Genomic DNA, 21,871 nt, shown 5'->3' on the forward strand with positions numbered 1-21,871 from the left:
GGAATGTGTTCTGAATCACCACCAAAGAAACAACTAATGGTAAGAGGAAACTGTATTTTGCATGTCATTAGACCTCACTGATACAATCAAGCAAGCTGGCTTCATTCCCCAGATGCTGGCTTTGGCCTGCAGCAGGATGAGTAGGTCTCCTGTTAATGAAGCACAAGGTACTGCTGTGGTAAGCATGTGCTGCTTGCCAGAGCCCAAGGCAATGAGTGAATTATGGCAGTTACAGCTTTGGGAGAGGTAACATTTGGAAGAATATGGAATATGCAAGCTGCAGTTAAATCATATGGCTCAACTGAACTGGAGAGAGAGTTCTATGCTAGTCAAAATCATTCCACACATTCACAGTGGCTACCAGATCCTGCTCTCATTTATGTGGTTGGAAACCTCAAAGTTAACATCAAGATTTATTTTGAATTTGCATTTTTGGGAATGAGGTCCTTTGCTTTTGGAAATAAATGTGGGTAATGTGACTTGAGATGAATATATGTAGGAATCACTAATGGATTGTGATCTTTTCCTTTTGGACAGAGCCAGATATAATTCTGCAGTAGAAAAGACCAGTTGGCACCTCCATTGACCTGCCAGATGAACCAAAAATCTCTGCTCAAAAGATCTCTTTGGGATGAGTAGGTAGAAACCAGTGGGTCTGGTCCAGTCCAATGAGGACAGTATCCCATAACTATCTATGAAAAAGACCAAGTTCTCATTCCTGATCCTGGCCAAAAGGAAGGGTCTGTTTCTCAGGCACATTAAAACCCTAGGTGTTTAATGGGAGCCTTTTTTGCATTGTGAACTCCACATGAACCATTAAGGTAACAAGAGCCAGCATCAAGGGAAATGTGCAGCACTTTGGGTCCCTGCAGGGGCTGAGAAAGCAAACAACACATGCTTCTGTGCAACAGAAACTCTTTATTGGAATGGTATCCAAAGGATCCAGAGCTCTGTGCCTGCCCTCCCCTGTGCACGCTGTGGGACACGGCGAGGAGCAGCTCTGGCTCAGCACTCCAGCCCTGAGCCCTTCACATCACACCCAGCCTGCCTTCTTGTCCCAACAGCAGCCACCAGGGCAGCACAGACCTGCTCAGGAGGTGACAGGAACCACTGAGAGCACCGTCTGCAGGTGTGGGCTGAGCCCCAAGCCCGGGGAAGCTGAGTTAGTGTTCAGTGCCTCAGGGGACCCGGTGAGAAGGGGGACAGTGTACAGTGGCAGCAGCCTGAATGGCACACACGGGACAGCACAGGAGGTTGGGAAGCATCTTCTGAGTGGAAGATCATGGCAGGTTAAACCTGGAAGAAAGGAGCAGTGCAGAGTGGCAGTGGGCTGCCAGCTCCTGTCATGGCCCCTGTTGGACTTGGTTGTGGTGCAGTCATGGAGGATGGCTTCCAAATTAGCACACAATGAGGGAACAGGACAAACTCTTAACACGTTAATACCCAGCAAGGCAGGTGGGGGAAGGGCTCATCTTCATCCTCCAGTCCTGACAAGACTTCAGATGCAGTATTTCCAAAAGCAGGCTGTGAAGGGATACAAAGGAAAGATTTCAGCATGCAAGAGACTTTTCCCAGCTTCCCACTCTAGCCCTGGAGAAGGTTTCAAAAGACCCATGTCTTGAGAGAGCTGGGGCATGCAGCCAGCATTGCTTTCAGGACACATCTCAACAACCAGCTTTGAGTTCATATAACACTTTTAGAAGGTGTTTGTTTTAGCTGCTCATGGTGTAAACATGGGGTCTAAAAGTTGTCTTCATGTTACTTGATTTGAAAGGTTTCCTTTTGTTCTACTTCAGCAATGTCAGGAACCAGCTTTTTAGTTCCTGTCTACTGGTCAGCAGTTTTGCTGCTTCAGGGGTGTGTGCAGGGGTTTTCACCTGCGGCTGACTGGAAGAGCAGGATACTGACTTGGAGAAATTGGATCTGGTTCTTACTTTTTTTAAACTCAGTCACTACCACTCCTCCAAATAACACTATTTTCTGTAGAATCTTCTAAGAAGACTAAATTAGGGAAGGATGTATATTTTGGTATTGGAGAGAGTAGCTATATCAGAACCAGCATGAATCCCATGTGAGTTTCCTGTTATCAAGTATGAGAAGAGATTTATACCTTGTTTTTGAAAGCAGGATCTTGGAAAAAAACTCCTACTGAATCAGCAGTGCTCATGCTGAGACATGAGCTCCTCCCAGACTGGAAGGACTTTAGATTAAGAGAAAGATTCCCTGCTTTCATTTCTGTCAGAATCTGATTTAAACCTGGCAACGGGAAGTAGTTTTATCTACATTAAACCTTCCAGACTGGTGGAGGCATGAATTACATTAGCCAAATTAATGACAGCCTCCAGGGGTGCTTAAAAATTGCATATTGCCTAAGGATCACCTAAGCATCTAAGCAAGCCTTGCACAAAGGGATTTTCTCTTGGCTGTCTGGCAGTTGTCAGCTTCCACGTGCACAAAGCATGTGGGCTAGGGGCAGAACCAGCTCTTTTGTTTTTAGGCTAGATCTGTCATCAGTGACTTCTGGTTCCCAGCTGCTACTGCTTCTTGGAGGAATCCAGTGAAAGGCAGGGTGAGCAGCATTGTGCATGTGCTTATCAGGGGCAGCTTCACTGGAGCACTGGTACAGACTGGACAAAGCTTGGAGACCAACTGGGGGACATACCAGATCTTTGTTCCCTGCATTCTTGGTTGATTTCCACATCGTTTTTAGCTGTTTTTCAGCAGCAGACAAGTGCTCCTTTTTTCTCTGTGGGGAGGCCCTGACCTTGGCAGAGGGGAATGCCTGCAGTCCACATGCCTCATTATGCCTCCAGCAATTGCTGTGAGGCCAGAGCAAAGCGAGGGGTGCACTGTGGGGAGGTGTTCATGCAGAGCTCCCCCCTCCAGGGCTCACATAACCCCACGTTCCCCTGTGAAAAACAGGATGTGACACTGCCTGCCTCCATGAGGTCCTGGGTGTGCAGACCTGCTGTATCTGCCTTGATAGCGGACAGGGTTGGGGTACAAAACCTTCTCACCAGCTGCTAAACCAGCCAGCCATAAGAGAGGGCCAGGATTGCTCAAAAAGCTGCCAGCCAGCTGTTTTTCAGCATATTTGGGGCACATTTACTGTGACTGTCTTTGTTGCACAAAGGCAACCCTGGAAATGAGAGTGGACAGGATGGCTGCAAGGCTCAAATTCAAAACCTACCGCGTTTTTTGGGCTGGGATGCTGAGAGACTTTCCAAGGCATAGGCCACCTCTGACCCATCCTCAGTTGAGAGCTGATCCTTCAACTTCTCCAGCTGTTTAAACAGAAACACAACAGTAAGCAAGGGCCCATCATGAGGAGCTCCACAGAGTGCTGGGAAGTGCAGGACAAAGGAGCAACATGTAGATTGGCTGGCAGCACCACTGGGAAGGATAGAGCGTTCCCTGGAGCAGGACCATTCCCAAAGGATCTGCCTCTGGAGCACTCACACCTCCTCAGGCTCTCCCTCATTCAGCTGCTCGTTTGGTGGCTGTGCTGTGGGCACTCCCTGCTCTTTCCCTCCAGCCCAGGTGTGGAGAGGAGGCTGTGTAGAAGGATGCTGCAGCACCAAGTGTCAGGACAGTGCTGGGGCAGGAATCTCCAGGCATCCAGACACTGCAGCAGAGGGCATCACTTCTCCATTGCCTGTGCTGTCCCTCCTCTCTCTCCCTACAGTTCTTGCTACCTTCCCTTGGTTGTATTGTGGCCAGTCTGCTGCATTTCTTCATCTTTAACTACTCTCTTCTTGTGGACTGATACAGCCATATCCCAACTTGTTCTGCAGAGCTGCTCTCACAAAGTCAGAGTTTATGTCCCTCAGCCCTGGAGCAAGAGGCTAGTGTAGGACCTGTCAGCCTCCTGTCTGGCATCATGCACTGGGATTTTTCAGTCTGAAATGAAAAGTGCCATGTGCAACTTAGCAGGACCTCTAGCACATGTGCAAAAAGCTGGAACAGCTGGACCTGGCCTGAGAAGGGAAAAAAGTCCTTCCACTGCGTGCAGGGTTTGGGGCACAGTGGGAGCCACACCAAGGTTGCTGCAGACCTTTCCCTGTTCTTGGGCAGCGGGTGTAGGATGGGGACTCTATTTGTATGGGTGGGCTCTGATCAGCCCAGCAGGGTTCTGACCTTGAGTAGGGCCACTCTTATAAGCAGAGTCCAGAAAAAATTCTGGTTTAGGCAGGCAGTGGCTTTCCCTCCAACCTGTTACCTGATGCTGCCAGCTCATACAATGCCTAGAAAGGCAGCATGACCTTGTCTTCCCATCCCTTTTCTCCTATGGAGATTTCCTTTGGTGCTTTATTCTTCCCTGGCTTGGCCTTTCACTGCTGACAGAGGCAGGAGCTGCTCAGCATTTATTGCACCAGTTTAGAGCCCTGTTCTCTTTTGACCTTTTCCAGCTTGTGCAGCTGTTTAGCCCAGGTTCTGCTTTTCCCTTTTCTCAATCCATGCTTACATTATGACAGCAGGGGGAAGAGTAGCAGGATGCAGAGATGGAAGGATAGGGCACAAAGACAGCTTACACAATTGTTTAACTACCCATGCAAGAACATGCATCTATGTGTCTGTGCATTTGCTCCTCTCACCTCTTCAAGCTCTTCAAATTTCTTTGCTAGTTCCCAGTCTGGAAGAGAGGAGAGAGTAACTTCAGTATCTGCATTGCTTACTGAAGCTCAAATTAAAAACCATTTCTTCATTTGCCCTCTCCAGAGGTCAGCAAGCAAATAACCTAGTTATCATTTAACTCCTGTGAGTGATCTTCAAATGAATGACAGCAGAAACAAACAGAAAAGCAGGTTTTCTCTGCTGAATCCTATCCTAATTCTCCTTTATGAGGGATGCTTCTTTACTGCTCACCAAGCCATAGGGGAATTGGCCCAATGAGGTCACTTACTGTGTGATACCAATTCAGATTAAACTCTTTGCTGCTTTTTAATTATTATCTTGCTAGTTGCAAATCTCTAATGCTGGCTTTTCTGTCACTGGCTTTTTAATGAAATCCCATTGCTTCCTTTAAGACTTGCTTATCCTCACATCACCCATGCAGGCAGAAGTCAGAAGGCACAAATTTAGCCTAGCATAACTTACTGATTTATAAGTCAGCAAAGATCCAGGCTGGGAAAGTGGAGCAACAGGAAAAGTCACATAGCAGTAAGTGCATGGATTCTACACTTGTTAACGTTGGGGGAGCACGAGGACCTGGGCCCAGCCTCACAGATCACACTTAGAGATCTCAAGGCTAATCAGTACTGTACTGCTGTCAAAAAACTGTGCAGGTGGATGAATGAACTGCCCATGCAGAAAGAGGGGAGAGTCCAGCTGAACTGAGAAGAGCCTGGAATAGCACCAGGGAAAGCTGCAGGGGTGGGGAATTTCAGTCTCACTGCTCTTGAGAGTTTAGGTACCTTATTCCAGACCTACACAGTTAATTTTTTAATAAGACAAATGAGGCTCAGTCTAAGGTCAGTGACTGGCTACAGTAGTTCTCCTGGGAGGGGAGTGATCAGCTGGTTTTAAGTGTTAGTTTGGGAAAAATGCACTAAAATAAGCAGAAGAGCCAGGAAAGAGCTAAAGAATGTTTTTGCTGGGCCCCACAAGCAAACCAAAAAACAGCCCTGGAGCTGCCTCTTTTCTCTGTTTCTAATGTGGCAGCAGGCACTGGTCTGGATCATCAGGGGGATTTAAAACATAACTCCCCTTGATTTCAGATTTCAGATAAGACTTCAGCACACAGACACATTGCCAGACTAGGGCTTGCTTTTTTTTTTCTTTTTTTTTCTCTCTGAATGTTTGAAACTGAGTAGGAAGGTTCCAAGAAAGACCTGACTGCCCTCTTGGTTTCTCCTTCAAGAAAGAACCAGTTTGGTTGAAAAATCCTGAACATGTTCTGATATTCATTGGACAGTAAACGCAGCAGTTCCTAAGCAAATCCATTACATCAGGTTTGATTTGAGAGATGAGATGGGGATGGGGATGGAATCAGAAGGTGTGGGCTCTGTTCCTGGCACTATCAGCAATGACCTCAGGCAGATTCCTTGTAAGCATGTCTTTTTGGACATACTTAGAGACAGACAGACCCTGGCATATCTATAAGTCAAAAGTGTCACTTAAGAATTATTATTATCTTTTTTACCTCTTTCAGAGTTTCAAGTGCCTGTTTTGGCTTGATTTTTTGCAAACTGTAAGTTTGGCCAATGACTGCTATGAATACAAAATGAACAGCGGTTGAAATTTGGAACAGATTATCTCAGACAGGAAGAAGGAAGTTAATTTATGGATGAAGCCTTGAGAAACGGCCTGCTGTAAATCCTCTGTCTGTGCTCTGCTCAGAGATTCATTATATTCAATTGTCTGGCATAAAATGCAGCCTTTCCTCTAGGAGTAATAAGTGCAATAATCCATAAACTTATCATAAAAATGTTATTTCTTGAATGCATCCCCTTTGCAAGAAGAATGCCTTTGTTAGTATAAAGGCTTGATTTATTCATGTTTATTTATTTGTCCCAGGCTTGTTTAACCACTGCCTTGCTGCATTAACAAGGGTCTGGGGAAGAGCACTGAGTGAGTTTGATAAATGGATTTTCACAACAAGGCTTTTGCTGGGCCCCCTCTCAGCTGTTTTCACAGGGAAGGGCAGCTTCCTGCTCCAAGACCACCACATGCAGCCCAAACCCTCCCCTGGCTGCAGTGGCCGTGGGAATAGCTGACCTCTGAAATCCATTTGGTGCCTGTGATCACTGTGCCTGTCAGAGAAACCCCAAGTTTCTCTTCAGCAGGTCTGAGTTTAGCCACAGAAGAGTGGCTTTTAAATTTGGTGTCTGTTCAGAGAGCACAGACAGGAGGAGCCTCTGCCTGGCCCATCTTGGGTGGCTGTGTGGGAAAAGCCAGTTGTCTCAATCTCTTCCAGCACTAGCAGGGGCTTTGGTCCAGGCAGGAGCTCCCAAACTGCACCTGGCTCCAAGGGATCTCACTGAAAATCGTGGTGAAATCCCTCTGCCCCAAATGATAACAAGATGCTGCTGTCTCTCAAAAGGACATGGGGCTGTGTGGGGTGTGGGTGGAAAGGTGAATCCCAAAGCTGGTACATGCCCTAGGCAATGCACACAACATCTAGGGATAGCAGGAAATTTTCTTGGTTTTACTTATGTACACACACATGTTCCCAGCAAAACCTTGAGTGTCTGAGGATCTAGGGTGCATGGTTTTGGTGGCTTTACCCTGCATTGCAAAAGCAGGTCCCAGAGCCCCTGATGGAGAGCATCTGGAATGAATCACATGTAGGCACCATACTGGGTGCTGCTTCCACTTCCTGAGCAGTTGGTATTTGTGAAGAACCTGAGAAGCAGGTTCCTTGCACTCATGCAAACACAGATTCAAGAAGCAGAGATCTCCCCTCCCTTTCACTTACCAATATTTTCTGGCCTCCGCCATGCAAATTTCTTATTAAGAAGCAGAGTCAGCAATGTGTCCTCGTGATTTGTGTCTTCTCTCTCTGGAAGCACTCGGTTCTCTGCAGCACATAAAACACATCTTTCTCAATCTCATCAAATTAAGAATCAATTAATCAATTGATGCAATTAATCTCTTAATCAAATTAAGAGGATAAGAAGCGGAAGGAGAACGTTTCCTGTCAGCACTCATCAGGGTGGAAGGAGCTCGGTGGGAAAGGAAGGTGTGTGAGCACAGAATAAATTGTCCAGGCAGTGAGGGCTGTGCAGTGGAAGGGTGTGGGGTGGAGACCCCTCCCTGCCAGCCCCACTGCAGCCTCACCAGCACCACTGGCTGCAGAGGGCTGGGACAGCACCTTGATTTACAGTCCTGAGCCCTTCTGCAAGGGTGGGGTGGGTGCTCTGCAAAGCCAGACATGAGCCCACAACATCCTCTCCTCAAAACTGCAGGAGCTCACCCCATGCACCTTCCCAGGCTGACAGAGATGGAAGTCCCTCCTCACTAGCTGAGGTGTGGGTACCACAGCTGAAAAGCTCTGCAGCCCCACAGCCCTTTATTGAGCTCACCTGGCCTCGGGGCTGCTCTGATTGCCAGCAGTACTGAAGGATTCTTCCTGAACAGAGTTTGAGTGTGGAAGGACTTAAAGCAAGACCATGCAGAATTTTTCCTGGAAAAATCTCCCCAAGCTGCTGTCCTAAAGTAATTTAGAGCTCTCTAAGAGGCCCCTTCAGGGCACTTTCTCAGCGGTTTGACTTTAGTGGTTATGGCTATGCCCTCAAATGAATGGTTGTGAAGGTCAAGGGTTCAACACAAACCAGCAGACACAGGAGATGGGGCTGCTCAATGCCCTGAAAGCTCTGAGACTCTCCCAGCTCTGCTCAACAGATTTCCACAGCCATCTGTGACTAGAATATTGCACAAATTTTTGAGAATGGTGGAACAGGAGCCAGATTCTATAGAGGGAGTGGCCATTCAGAAAAATCTTTGGTCTGAACAGCCCTACCCCACACCCAGACACTACAAAGCCCTAGAAGATGCCTATAGAATTCCATGGAAAATACTAAGAAATTATACAGAAAGGCTTTTTTCATCTTCTTCCAGAATCTTTAGGACTTCTGCTCAATGCAGTCCCACACGGCTATCAGCCCCTCTGAGGGGATGAATGCAATTATTCTTGGTACACATGAAAAAAACGTTGCAGCAGACGAGCCTGAAGGATGCTCAAGAGTATGTGGGAATCAGCTCCATTAGCTAACGTCACATAAATCTGCAGAAGCTGAGGGATGCTGGCCAAAGGGATGGATGCTCCAAGTGTTTGGCCAGACCCAACCCTGCCTCCCGCTGCGGCTGAAGCCGCTGGTCCCGATTGCAATCTCTGGAAATAAACCCAGGGGAGCCAGCAGAGCGACCTGCAGCTAGCATGGAGTGCCATAAACCTCATTCCTAAGTATGAAGGACAGTTATAATTTTAAAATAGCTACTTTTAGTTTTTCAGGGGCTTTGCTACAGGGAAAAAAAAAAAACCCCAACGCTATAAACACTCCAGTGAAAGCTAAACAGAAGAAGGATTTAGATAGAGTGGCCTGGGGAATGTTTTGGTTGTAATTACAAAAATAAATAGGTGATATAAGAGGAAAAATAATTTGGAAAGCAATGTTATTTTTAAGCCTATATTTAGCGGCGCTTTCTTTTTTTCCACTGCCAAGCCTCTTTAAGAAACAGCACTAACGATTAACATTTCCCTGCTGTATAAATTCAAGTTAAGATTAATTTAAATTATGGGAGAAGTGCATATAAAAAGAAGTTCTGTGAAGAAAAAAAAGTTCAACATCACCGTACTAATGACATTTATGAGCTGTCAAATCTCGTATAGTACTTACTGGAATTGCTACTCTCTGATATTTTTTATTTTTTTTTTCTTATGGGAAAGAAAGAGCTATCCTTACCAGATTTCACCAGATCTGGTATTTTCACTGATTAGCAGGTGTCATACAGCCAGCTGCAGAGCAGAAGGACAGCTTTAGCTCATGATAATATGAACACTAGCACCCATGTTAACATATTGTTCAGAACAGCTCGAGGTTCATTTTGTTTTCTTTCCCAGAGAAGTGACTGTTGCATTGGCCATGGCAAGCAACAAAGCAAAAAGATAACTACCTACCTGTGTCATGTAGCTGCATTCCAGCTTACCTTGGAGTAGAAAAGGGTCTCCATGCGTGGATGGGACACACAGAGCCATGGTCAGGATGGTTAGCACTCCCAGACACAGCTGGGCAGACCACATCTTCTCCAGGCTGCCAGCACCCACAAGCATCCTTCCTTAGGCACGGTGGAGGGCTCCAGTGCAACCAGCGCCAGATGAGCTCACTTTTAAGAGGCAGTGGATGTGCCGTGATTGCAAATGGCCTTGGGAGGAGGGGAGAAAATATCTCTTGAGATATAATTCAACCTGTCAATATGATTCACTCCGTTGGAAGTGGACAGAACAGCCCAGTACTGTATGTCAGATGGAACCTGTTCAATATATCTCATATCAGACTGATCTAATGAATTCTGATGTTCCCACAGGCGCGCACTGTCCACGCACGTTGATACACATTCCATACATACACACATTAAAAATACTTTTTCAGGGCTGCTGCTTTAACAGAGTTCAGGCATGAGGACTCCCACGTTAGCAAGGAAGATTTGTCTAATGTACAAGCTGCCATATTTTACCAGTTTGGACAGAATCAGGTTAATGGGGTTTTGTAATTTATCATCTCATTTCCTAGTGCCTATATTAATTAATGTGAGATATAATGAGTGCTGAAGTGGTGGGAAACAGAGGGGGAGAGCTCTTTTCATTTAACTGATTGGAGAATGTTGAGTGTGTCTTGCTCACTGTGACTTATGGCTTTGTCAACGGGAAAGGCATCACACCCTATTTTGGGATTATGTCTGAGTGGGGGAGTGCAGATTTGGCAGTAGGTATGGAATACGTCAAGGATGGGCAAGAGTCTCCAGTTTTTTTTCTTGGGGAAAAAAAAGAAGTGGAAGGTCAGATGCTGGTTCTGGCTACACAGCCTTGTTTTATAATTTTAGAGCAAAGCACTGAGACACATTGCATATATTCCATGTCTTCTCAGGCCTTGACTACATTTTGGTTTGACTTCCATTTGTTGCCTATCCATCACTATTGATCAGGGACCTGTTGCTACTTTTCCAAAACAACCTTACAAAGAAAAACATTGTAATAGTAACAGTGCTAGGCTTGTTCTTCACTTCTCCTCTTCCTGCAGAACTGAATCATCTGTACTTGTCTTGGTTTAAGCCCAGCCAGGAATTAAGCAAGACAGAGCTGCCAGCTCACTCCCCCCGTGGTGGGATGGGGGAGAGGATCAGGGCAAGCTCTGATTTGTACATACACTCCTGGTGACTCACTGTGTGTGTTTTTTTGACACCACATCATGCCAGATTACCCAGATAGCTTCATCTGATGGTACCTGCACTTCATCTCAGCTAAAAGACAGTATCATTTCCATGTTTGGGCTTTTGGCTTCAGGTCCCCAGCTTTCCATACAGCTTTTTCTGTGCCTTGGATAGGTATTGAATGACAAGCCTCTTAATAACCTTGAAATATTTTATTATTTGATATATTATTAACAATAAGGGAGGGGCTCAGATTTTTTGCAGGATATGCCTATTAAAATGAATGTTATGCTTCCATTAACCAAGAGTTCTCTAGTGAGAAAATATTCCAAAATTTTCCCTGGAGATATAATATGTACAAATTAACGTAGTTTCCCTCAGACTTGTGAACTAGTGAACAGCTATCTAAGTGCTCACCTTCTTCACAAAGTTTTGTTTGGACTGAAGGACACCTGTGTCCTACTGGAACATTTTTCTAGCCACCTCTGTTTCCTTAAGGTGCCAGTTTCAAACTGGTCAGAGGTGAGCAGCCCTGTGAAGCAGAGGCCATAACTTAATGAGCACCACTTTGCACAGGAAATCTAGAAAATAGCAGCTCTGACTCAAAACTATGGAGACTCAAAACTCGGGAAGGTCAAGTCTATTTTAGTACATTTCTAAATGGCTAAGTTTCAGTCTGTCTTGAGATCTGCTGTGAAATCAACTTTGCCTGGATACAGAAGGTGAGTTTCTCAATCTTATCTAAATTTATGCAAAATCCACAGATCTCTGACTGTTTTTCCCTACCTTTGGATACAAGATCTCATGGGCTATTGGCAGGCTCTTTCAGGAAGCTGAGCTATTCCTGGGATTTCCTCTTTCACTCTGGAGAAAATTCTGTTCTGGATCATTGCAACTGTTCAGCCCCCAAAGCAACTCCTGCAGAGAGTGTGCCAGACCTTCCAAGTGATGGCTCTGGTGGAGGTGGGGAGCTGCCATGCTGCATTTATATAAGAGAAGAAAAATGACTGGACACTGTGAGAAGCAGATGCTTTCAGGGCATGGGTTGGTGGAAAGAAGCCTGGCAATTGCTGCCAGGCACTAGTGGAATTTTTTTGTTGTTGTTGTTTTTTGAAGTTAGGAGATAATTGATTTGCACTATTAAGCTTAGCTAAGGCTCCCACCTGGAAATTCCTTTGCTTTTACCCCATTAGTCCAGGTGCTAGAAATAATATTACATTTTATTGTTCTTATGTATTTTATTCTCCATAGTGAAACAATGTAGTCTCCACATTATTTCTATTACTTCACTCACTGATAATGTCTGAAAACTGATAATGTCATTGATAATCATTCATTTATTTCTGGAGTCCAAGGGAAATGAGAACATGAAGATGTGAGCTCCATCTCTACCTCCCAGGGTCCCAGTCTGTCCCTTCATGTAGAAGTTTCTTTTTCCACACAGCTATGCAGACTTGCAGCAATTAAGATTTTCAGGTATGTTATATAAAATCCCAGTTTCTCCAAAGTTGTTTTGATCTTTGCAGTTGGCTCTAATGAAGGTAGAGCTGCAGCCTCCAAATAACCTAACCTGAGTTTAATGCCAAAGCAGCAACCCCTGCTGCTCCACAGCAAGCCTCAGACAGGTGGAACTCAGGGGGAAGGGGGTTGAGTGATGATGCAGGAGGCAGTGTTGAGCTGCTGAAAACAGAACATACAGAGGCTACTTTCCAGAGCCAGCTTGGAGTGGCAGCTTTCCAGACCACTTGTATGCTGTACATTTGGGGTTTGGAGGAAAAAAAAACAACCCCAAACAATATTCTCTCTTTTTCAGAGCTTCCTGAGAACACATGAAACATCACATGCACCATGTATTTCAGCTGAACCTCATCAGCATCCACAGACTTTGTCATGGTCTTATGGACTCCACTTAACCATAGCTTGTTTTATCCCAAAGCAAACAACCTGCTGAGGTTGGACCTGTCAGGGAAGTGCTTTTACTTAAGGTGCTTAAGAAAGCACATGTGAATGGTGCCACAACCTCTGCACTGAGTGTGGGAATTGGCTGCAAGTAGGTAGCCTCAGCTAGTGGAGACAGGACTTCACTGTGTGTGGTACATATGGGAGATTCATGTATCACTGCTTTCTTGCTAGAATAATCATAAAAATAAGATGAGGATGAGGAATAACAAAGAAATTTGGAAATGGGGAGTGGACATGCCTTGTAGAGGGAAAGACAGAATGGGGGATTGACAATGCCTACAAATCAGGGAGAAGCTGGTGAACATTCAGCAGGCAAGAAAAGAGAGCTGCTGTCATGGTGGGGGTGAAGTGAGCTTTGTACAGAATGTCAGAAAGACAGGAGTCATCCTGCTCTGTCCTGGGCAGTGGCTTAGTGCTCCCACCTGTCCCATCCATACCTCTATCCCCTCTGTCCATTCACATGCACAACAAACTGTTTCCATCTTCTGTAGCCAAGTCCTTCCTTTCTCCCATGGTGTCTGCCTTTCTTGCCTGTACACTTATTACTGTGTATCTCTTCTGTCTACATTCCTACTGCATGTCTGCTCCTCTGGGTCTCCAACTGTGCTTTATCTGGCAGGAATGAGAGGAGAAGGTACTGAAATGCACCCTGTGCTCTTCAGCCTTCATCTCTTACACATTTAATGTCTGATTTCTCCTCTAATCAACTGCTGGAGCCAACTTGAGAGAACAAAGCCCGCTCCAGAATGTTACTTAAAGCACCACTGGAAGGTGCTCAGATATCCTGGTGATGTGTGGTGCAAAGTCCCAGCCAGAGCAACTTGACTGCAGAAAATAATTAAAATATTGTGCTCATAGGCCAGGAGACTAACTCCCCTTGCAGCTTCCTGAGAGGAGGGAGATGTAGTTATAAAATGAGATTCTCTGTTCCTTAGGGGACTGTTAAAACCAGTCAATATTTATGAAGCTTTTAGTCTGACTCACTCAATTTGTTCCCCCTTCTATGTGCTTGTCTTTGGGGCTCAGCTGTTGCTTGGCCTGTTACTGATATAAAATCAGATGCTGTGGTTCAACTGGTTGCTTGCTCAGAGAAAGAAAAGGAAAAGGTCCAAGGCAGTGTGCAGAGCAGCTCAGCTGCCACCTCACTGCAGGCAACCAAGGATCACACACAGAGGGAAGCAGCACCAGCTCACTCTGATGGGCATCATACTAAAGAGAATCAGTTCCTTGAGGTTAAGGCTGTGAAGGACAAGGAGTGAAGCTGGGCTGCCTGTCTGGCTTTCATTTCCAGTCCAGGTTTTGCCAGGAAATCATTCCACTTCTCAGAGAGCAAGCCAGCTCTAAAGCGTTGCCCTGGAGTGAGGGGCTGAAAGAGTAAATTTGGGCTCTAGAGATGCTGGATGTGGGAGGAGGCAGCCTATGGAGAAAACAGGGAGCAGAGGCAGTCATGTCCCAGTTCTCTTCTGCCTCTTAATCCTGAGCTGAAGCACCTCCTCCAGACTCAGCCTCCCTACTGACTGGGGCGACTTGCCTGAGGTTCCTGGCAAGGAGAGAAAGGCAATATGGAAACCTCTTCTGCGTTGAAATGTGCTGTGACCTGCTGGTCTCAAAACCACTTCCAGTGATGCTCCTGAATGGTAAATATTGGTGTGGCTCTGTAGGACTAATCTGATCTCCCTGCCAGGAGAGTGTCCTGAAGAGGCATGATCTGGTATGACCTGGTTAAACCACCAGATTTACCCTGAGCTTGATCCCTTTCTCTTCTGTCTTGCCTTCTCCAAGCCCTGAGTTCATCCTGGATGATGAATGTAGCTTTTGCATGTATTAGTTTGAGTAAAGACAGGGCTGGTAATTTCCTGCTAAAAATACCAATAAGGGCACTTTCAAGCTTGTGGAGGTCAACACTATCTGCTAACAGTGCCAACTTTCACTGTCATTCCCCTTTCCCTCTCTTGCTGCTCTCAGTTACCATCTGGTGTTTTGGTTTATCCAAAAATGTTGCTCTTTTTTTTTTTTTTTGGAAACTGTCACTACAAGTCACCCAAGGGAGGACTTGGAGCATACACAGAGTTGTAGTGCTTTGGTGAAACTCATACAGATAGTCTTAAACTCTGCATTTTGGGCAGCCTGTCTCCTTGTTAGTTTTTCATTTTCACCCTGCTCTACTGAGACTCTGTGAGAGTTTGGTGCATGCAAAAGGGTGTTTTGTTGAATGAATACCAATATTTTATGGCTGTAGACTTGTACATACAAAGTGACTTGAAATGAGGGCTCCAGCTGAGGCTGTAGGACATATTTATGCCTTACCACCCTGAAGCTTGGGAAGCAAAGCTGGCACAAGTGATAATACAGGAATTTTTTATTTTTGTGTTTCTAATATTTTTTAATCCAGAAGAGGAGGGGCAGGTGCAATCATATTAGGTGATTTTTTTTAGGCAGACCTAGAAATTTTTCTGAGTGGAATATAGCAAAGTCACTGCTAGGCAAGAATTGCACTTACTTCAGCCCCCACAAAATTCCCTCTTACAACATCAGTGTGTTGAGGTTTCATCCAGGTGGTAGTGGCTGTGAATATCTGAGAATGACCGAGGTGCTTCATCACTAGCTGCCACATTTGTTATGCTTCTTATGCCTCAATTGTGTGGGTTTGCAGGCAGGTCCCAGCAGTGCACTCAGTGAATAACTTATTCTGATTGTTTCTGTTCTTCTGACATAGGAGTAAGGAACGACACATTTAGCTACTTTCTTCTTCCCTCATCTCCTATGTAACACTTTTAATAATACTTACCTCTAAGTGAGGTTTTTGAAAGGCATACCTCACTTCAGATTGTACATGTTTACTCTCCAACTTGACAGTCAAGAAATTCCCTTGCTCTGTTGTGGCACAGCTCATGATTTTTCTAGTGTTCCTTGCTATGTTGTTACATGTAAGGACAAGTTATGTTTCCTCTCTGCTCATTCTTTGCAATCACCCCATTCATTACCCCTGGTGAGCTTTGTAATACCTTAATCCTTGCAGGCTTCTGCTCTCCTTGTTCTTCAGGGAGCCTGAATTCCCACAGGCACCATTCAGCTACCTACGGAAATTACACACCTGCTTCTTGGCGCTCTTTGCCAATGCTGTAATGTTCGCTTCCTCTCATCCACCCCTTCTGGCACAGATTTCAAACCTCTCTTGAAGTGTCTTTGCTAAGAAATGCAGAGAGGTTGATGTCTGAAGTGTTATTTTTTTCCCCTCTCTGTTTTTTCCCTTGCATCACTACATCACCTGCCTCCCTACCCGGGAGGCCCTGCAGCATCCTTGCGCTGGGTGGGGGCAGGTCCTGCTTGAGCCCCCAAACCTTGATTTTTGTTTATCACAGCAGGAAAACAATGCACTCACATTCTTCAGGCTTCCTGCAGATTGGATGGAGTCCTGCAGTAGGTTTTATAGTTTTTACAGGAATTTGACTTGGAGAGAAAATCCAGAGCCCATGTCCCCAGAAGGGTAACCACTCACATTACTAATTTTGGATGTGGGCTTGTGCAGCACCTGATAGCAGAGAGATTTAGAACCATTTTCCCCCATCCCTTTGCATTAACCATCAATGGATGCACAAGCTCCTGCCTGTAGGATTATTATCCTCTGTGTCTATTCGGACAGCAGCCTCATCAGTTGGAAGTGAGCTTTGCCGTTGTTAAGGAGACTTTAACAAAGGCTGTTCTGTCAAAAGTGAACATCTTGATGAGACTTAATTTATTTCACAGTTGTTGTTATCCTGTTGACCTCAAATGACAGCAGGAGACTTGGAAAGGTGCCCAGTTTATTTAAGAAGCAAGTACAAAACAGTCTCTTCCTGCCTGGAGAAAGATCTTACAGCATAAAGCAACCTTAGCTCCGAGTCGCAAAGCTCTGTCTGGCAGCTCCTGCTCATCAAAGCTCAAAGTGGCTTTTCTGAGAGCCAATCCAGGTTGTGCTGCTTTTTTCCTGTTTTTAAGCATCCCAGCCTCTCCTTTAAGCATCCTCTCAGGAGTGTTTTCAGTGCTGTGAAAGCTGGGAAAGTGTTGTGTGGTGTACCAGTATAACAGTCTGGGTTTACTCCAGTGTTTAGGGGCAGAAAAGTGCCCAGTGCTGGAGCTCCTGGTGTTTAATACTCGTGTGTGGCACAGCCCAGCTGCAGTGCCATGTCTGAGCCCCTGCCCCAGCTCTCTGCTGGAGCACACCCCTCACAGATGTGCCTGGTATGTGGGTCTGCCATGGAGAGGGGCAGCTGGAAAGCAGAGCCAAACTGGGCACACAGTGCAAGGACAAGGATCCAGATTTGCAGGCTGCAGCCAGGAGGAGCCCACCAAGACACAAGGAGAAAAATCACAGGGGGATGTGGATGATCATTAGCTTTGGAGATTTTCAAACCTCACCTGGGGAAGGCAGTGAGAAACCTCATCAGATTTTGAAGCCAGTCCTGGTTTGAGCTGCAAAATCTCTTCTGAATTAAATTACTCCATGAGAAAATAGTTAAAGTCAGATCAAATTCCGTTTTTTTAATGGGAAACAATATGGACTTTTCTTCCAACAGAAGATCCTATGAGAATAAGTACCTGCTTTTATAAAAGATTGAAGTGCCATTGTCTTGTTATCTTCAATAAAAGGAAGAGGTTACTTTTCCCAGCTTTATTGGCATTCACCTGCCCACTGCAACATGCACTGCTTGTCAAGCTAGGTGATGTACAGTTTGCACAGGAAAAGCTGATGACAGGCTCTCAGAACAAACACTTTTCATGCTTTTTGCCTAGAAGCTGCAGCTTGTAGATACAAGTGAGAGTTGGGAGGGTGATTTGTGAGCAACCACACTGAGGAGCCCTTTGGGGGGGACCTAAGATGTGATGCTGCTGCAGTGCTAGCTTTGTATCAGTAACTCATTCCCTGGTTCCTGTTAAATTCCTTCTCATCCTCAGTCCTGCTGTGGTCATTTTTGGATCTTCCATAATCAAGTGATCCATGCCATCTTCCAATTTCAGAGACTCCATCTGAGTAATGTCTCAAAAATCAAGCTAAAATGAAAGAGAAATCTGGTGTCAAGAAGACAAAGAAAATACTTTGGTGTGTAATGCACTGCCTTAGGGAACAGGCTGACAGTGTTGACAGGGTTTTGCCTGCATTACCCTTGCTAGGAGCCTGCTCCAGCCTTTCTGTGCTCTGACAACTGAAGATGTTCTCTGCATTTCCAGCAGCAAGAACAAAGTGTTACTTAGTTTGTGTTCCTGTAGTTTCCTTAGGTCCTAGCAGAGCTCACCATCCACTGGCTATCACTGAGCTTCAGCAGACCTTGAAGATAAAAAAATATAGCTACAGGAAGACATAAGGAGCCCATATTTTGTGTATTAGAAACCTGAAATCAGGAACTGCTCTTCTGTGACTTTGAGCACTGGGTACCAGATCTTACTTTAGTGAAGTTAAACACATCCAGGAAGACTCCAGGTCACTCATACCAGCAACCAAAGCCACATCAGCCCAACATGGAACCTCTTGAATGCAGTGCAGATTTATGTTGCCAGTTTTGACCCTAGACAGAAAACTGAGTGTGATATAAATTCATTACTGCAGACTACAGCAAAGAGCTGTGTGTGTGGAGTAAAGTGCATGACCATTGGGATGGACAGCTTTAAAGGTCTGTTCATAAATGTAGGGTCATAAAGCGACTCTGTTGCATTAAAGCTGCTGTGTAAATGTGAATGCTTCAGGATTTTAGCTTTTGCTGCCCTGACTTGAATGCTTGATAATGAGAGAAGGACAGGACAAAACCATACTCTGGGCTTGGAAAGCTGTGACCTGTGTCAGATCAGTGCATTCATTGCCACTTCTGTCTAGTCCTGGCTGGCTGGCCTCTTCTTTTATCCTTGCTTTTGTGACAATAAAAAGTCCTACTAAGTGATCAAAAGCTTGATTATGAAAAAGGTGAAGGATGTCCAGAGGAATATACTGAATTAAGTAACTTAGGAGAAACAAGAAATGGAATTTAGACCTGTCATTAGCTCAGAGCTGGCTGAAACCATGGGGATTATTTGCAAGGAGTCCGATTGCACTGCTTGTGCGGATGGCAGAGGAATTAGGAGGAGCTGGGCTGAGCTGGGACTGTGACAGGAGATAATCTGTGTGCACTGCCTTTTGGAGGGGAGAGACCCTGTGACTAATGCCCATCTGTGTGATCATGTGGAGAACCTGTGGAGTGGGGCTCAGCTGTGCTCTGCTCACTCTCCAAGTGGTGCTGCATTCCCCTAGGGAGGAGGCCCATCAATCCTCAGTGTGCCAGCACACACGAGAGGTGTGTGCAGTGTGAGAAGGGATCACAAATACACACAGTTCTGTGCCTTTTTCTCTGCAGGGCTAAGAATTTAAAGGGAAGGTGAAGGCAGTCGGGTTGAAGACAGCCCATGCATACCCACGTTGGGGTTGGTGAAGCACAGTTTGAAAGGGCAGACAGTTCCTAAATTTCAGGAAACAAGAAAATACAGGAGCGGCACAAGGCTAACCTTCTGGAAATAAATTCTTTTGGTAATTTTCTTTAATGTTTTTGCTTTTTAATAAAACTGTAATATTATTCTCTTTGATGTTTTTTCTGACCTCCCAATCTGTCTCCCTCACAGCTCCCATCCCAGTCACCCACAGCACTGCTCAGTGGCAGCGAGGCCATGGGCTGGGAGCAACTCATTTCCAGTGTGGCAATATTAACTTCTTCTGCTTGCACAGTCCTCAGCAGCAGGCATTTATGATCAAACATAACAGCTGACATGAGCGGCTGGTTTTGCTGAGCACAGCCCAGAGAAGCTCAGACATCCCTAAACCCCAAATCCTCTTCCCCTTATCTTCTCCCCTTTGCCCACGAAGCAAACCGTGGGCAGCAGCTGTGAATCCCCTTGTCCCGGTCGAGAGCCGGCAGCAGGCCGCGTGTGGCAGAGCCCGGCTGGGGCTCGCAGGCCCCTCATCGCGCTCCGTGACCGGAACCTCCGTGCACTGCCCTGCCCTCCCCGAGAGCTGCCTCGGGGACAAGGGGACGCCGCCGGGCAGCGGCTCCGAGGCTCCGCCGCGACACACGTGCTATTCCCGGGCCGGCGGACAGAGCACGGGGCTGGGATGTTCGGGGATGAAGGGGCAGAGGCAGCGGGACCCGGTACGGCAGAGCGCCGGGGGTCGGAGCTGGCCGAGCGCTCTGACCGCGGTGGGAGAGGATCTCCGCCCGTGGCCTCACACAACGCCCACACCCCCCGCCAAACAACAATTAAAAAATAATAAAAAAATCGAAAACCGCCAAATGTATAAATAACCGCCCTCGGAAGGCGCCCGTCCCGCTGAGCTGCCCGGGCCCCGGCGGGAAGGGGAGGGGGAAGCAGGCCGGGACGCCCCCGTCCACCTCCCCGGAAGGGGGCGAGGGGCGGCGAGGCGGCCCCGCTCCGCCCCGCCCGGCGCTTTCTGTCCGCTCTCCCGCGCCGTACGGCCCGGCCGCGCCGGCTCCAGCCGCTCCGACTCCCGGTGCGGGGCGCGGGCGGCGCGGCCGCTCTGCCCTCAGCCGGGCCGGGCCCCGCCATGGCCGGCATCGGCATCGACCACTCCAAGCTGCCCGGAGTCAAGGAAGGTGCGGCTCGCTCCGGCACGGGGAGGAGGGGGGCGCTGGACGGGACGGGACGGTGTGGGGGAATTGGGAGCGAGGCAGAGAGGAAACTGTTGGTTTAGGGTGTATTTTTTTTTTTTTGAACACTATTATTTTACAATATCCAGGCGCCGCGGCGCTGGCGGGGAGCCGGGTCAGCGGGAGGGGACGGGGCGCTCCGTGCCCCGGCCGTGGCACCGGGGCTCCCGGGGCTGTGCCGTGCCCGGTGTGCGGCGGCAGGGGAGGGGAGGTGCAGGCTGGCGGCGGAGCGGCGGTGGTGGCTGGACAGGGAGCCACAGGCGCTGGACAGGGAGCCGTGGCCGCTCTGCTGGCCCCGCTCCCCTCCCCGGGCGAGCGGCGGGGCCGGGCTGGCAGCGCCGCTCTCCCCGGGAGAAGGCGAGGAGCGGCGCTGGGGGAGGGCGCAGCCCTTTGTCTGCGCCGGGGCCGAGCCGCCGCCGCTCCCCCCGCCGCGCCCGGCCGGGGCACCCTGCGGGAGATGGACCGGCACCGAGGGATGTCTGTCTGTCCGTCCGTCCGTCCTTCGCAGTTATGGCTCGGCCGGCTTCGGAGGCTCCGCTCGGGCCGTTGGGAAGATGGGAGAAGAGCTGTGAATATCCACAGATGTGGTGATTCGGAGGCCCCGGTTATAAACACTTAGCCTGCCGGTTTTTATGAGCACTGAGCTTGGGAGCCCCGAGCCGCCGCTGCCGCCCCTCGCTCTCAGGGTCCCGCTGCTCTGAGCACCGATTCACCCTCTGCTGGGCCGGGCTGGCCGGGGCTTCCCTGTTAGCACAGCGTCTGCCTCACACGTGTGCCTTTGAGCTCCATTAAACGTGCCCTGGAGCTGCTTTGGGTTTAGAAAGCTGTCTAGGAGATAGTTTTTTCTTTCTGACAGTGATTTGTGATATAAACCGGTAGAAGCTCTGGCGTAATCAAGTTAGTTTAGATTTACTCCCTAGTAATAGAGAGCAATGGTTTTCTGCCTGAAAGAAACTAAACTTCCTTCAGCTTGTTTCTCTTGCCACTGTTTGTTTTTTTTGTTTTTTTTTTTTTTTTTTTCTTCGTATTTCAAGTCTTACGAAATAGCAGTGAATTTGATGTTTTAGCCAGCCAAGAGTAGAAAACGTATTTCTGTGCAGGCAGCTGGAGGTTCCCCTTGACCTCTTGTCATCCTTTAATGCTTCACTTAGTGTTACTGGAACAAAAGCTAAAGCTGACCTTTTAGGGGTTAATGTTCGTCCTATTAAGTCATTAACAAAACTGTTATTGGCCATTTTAGTGTGGTCAAGATCTCATCCTTAGAGTCTGTGCACACATGGTTGGTTACTCAAGAAAATGAATCCAATTAACCTTTCCAGTGGGTTGATTAAAGTGAATTAAATCCCTATGTAGATGCCTCATATTCACAATTTAAT

The 21,871-nt window shown here is 47.1% G+C and overlaps 2 protein-coding genes across 4 annotated transcripts in view; one reads left to right on the forward strand and one right to left on the reverse strand.

Moving 5' to 3' along the window:
* Nucleotides 1-21,871, forward strand: part of CCDC50 (coiled-coil domain containing 50) — a 149,231-nt gene that overhangs the window by 90,444 nt on the left and 36,916 nt on the right. The window contains exon 2 of one of the 3 annotated variants that reach the window (XM_079315063.1): nt 20,332-20,441. In XM_079315063.1, coding sequence (XP_079171189.1) covers nt 20,393-20,441 — 49 coding nt within the window. In that variant the 5' untranslated portion in view covers nt 20,332-20,392. Of the gene's footprint in view, nt 1-20,172; nt 20,442-21,871 lie in introns of those variants that run through there. The other 2 variants (XM_079315062.1, XM_079315064.1) reach the window with 2 other exon arrangements.
* Nucleotides 586-9,835, reverse strand: UTS2B (urotensin 2B). Its single transcript, XM_079315647.1, has 5 exons — nt 9,649-9,835; nt 7,418-7,519; nt 4,596-4,633; nt 3,191-3,284; nt 586-1,524 (listed from the first exon to the last, which is right to left on the reverse strand). Exons 1-5 carry the CDS (start codon nt 9,770-9,772, stop codon nt 1,499-1,501), a joined length of 384 nt encoding a protein of 127 aa, XP_079171773.1. The 5' UTR covers nt 9,773-9,835; the 3' UTR covers nt 586-1,498.

This window comes from Erithacus rubecula (assembly GCF_903797595.1).
Source record: "Erithacus rubecula genome assembly, chromosome: 11".
NCBI classification, from domain to species: Eukaryota; Metazoa; Chordata; class Aves; order Passeriformes; family Muscicapidae; genus Erithacus; species Erithacus rubecula.

Bases quoted from the DNA above. Each gene is read 5' to 3' on its own strand.
- UTS2B (XM_079315647.1), bottom strand. From the start codon at position 9,772: ATGCTTGTGGGTGCTGGCAGCCTGGAGAAGATGTGGTCTGCCCAGCTG. The intron at 3,285-4,595 runs GTGAGAGGAGCA...CTGTTTAAACAG, and splicing joins AATTTGAAGAGCTTGAAGAG to CTGGAGAAGTTGAAGGATCA. The intron at 1,525-3,190 runs GTAGGTTTTGAA...ATCCCTTCACAG, and splicing joins ATCCCAGCCCAAAAAACGCG to CCTGCTTTTGGAAATACTGC.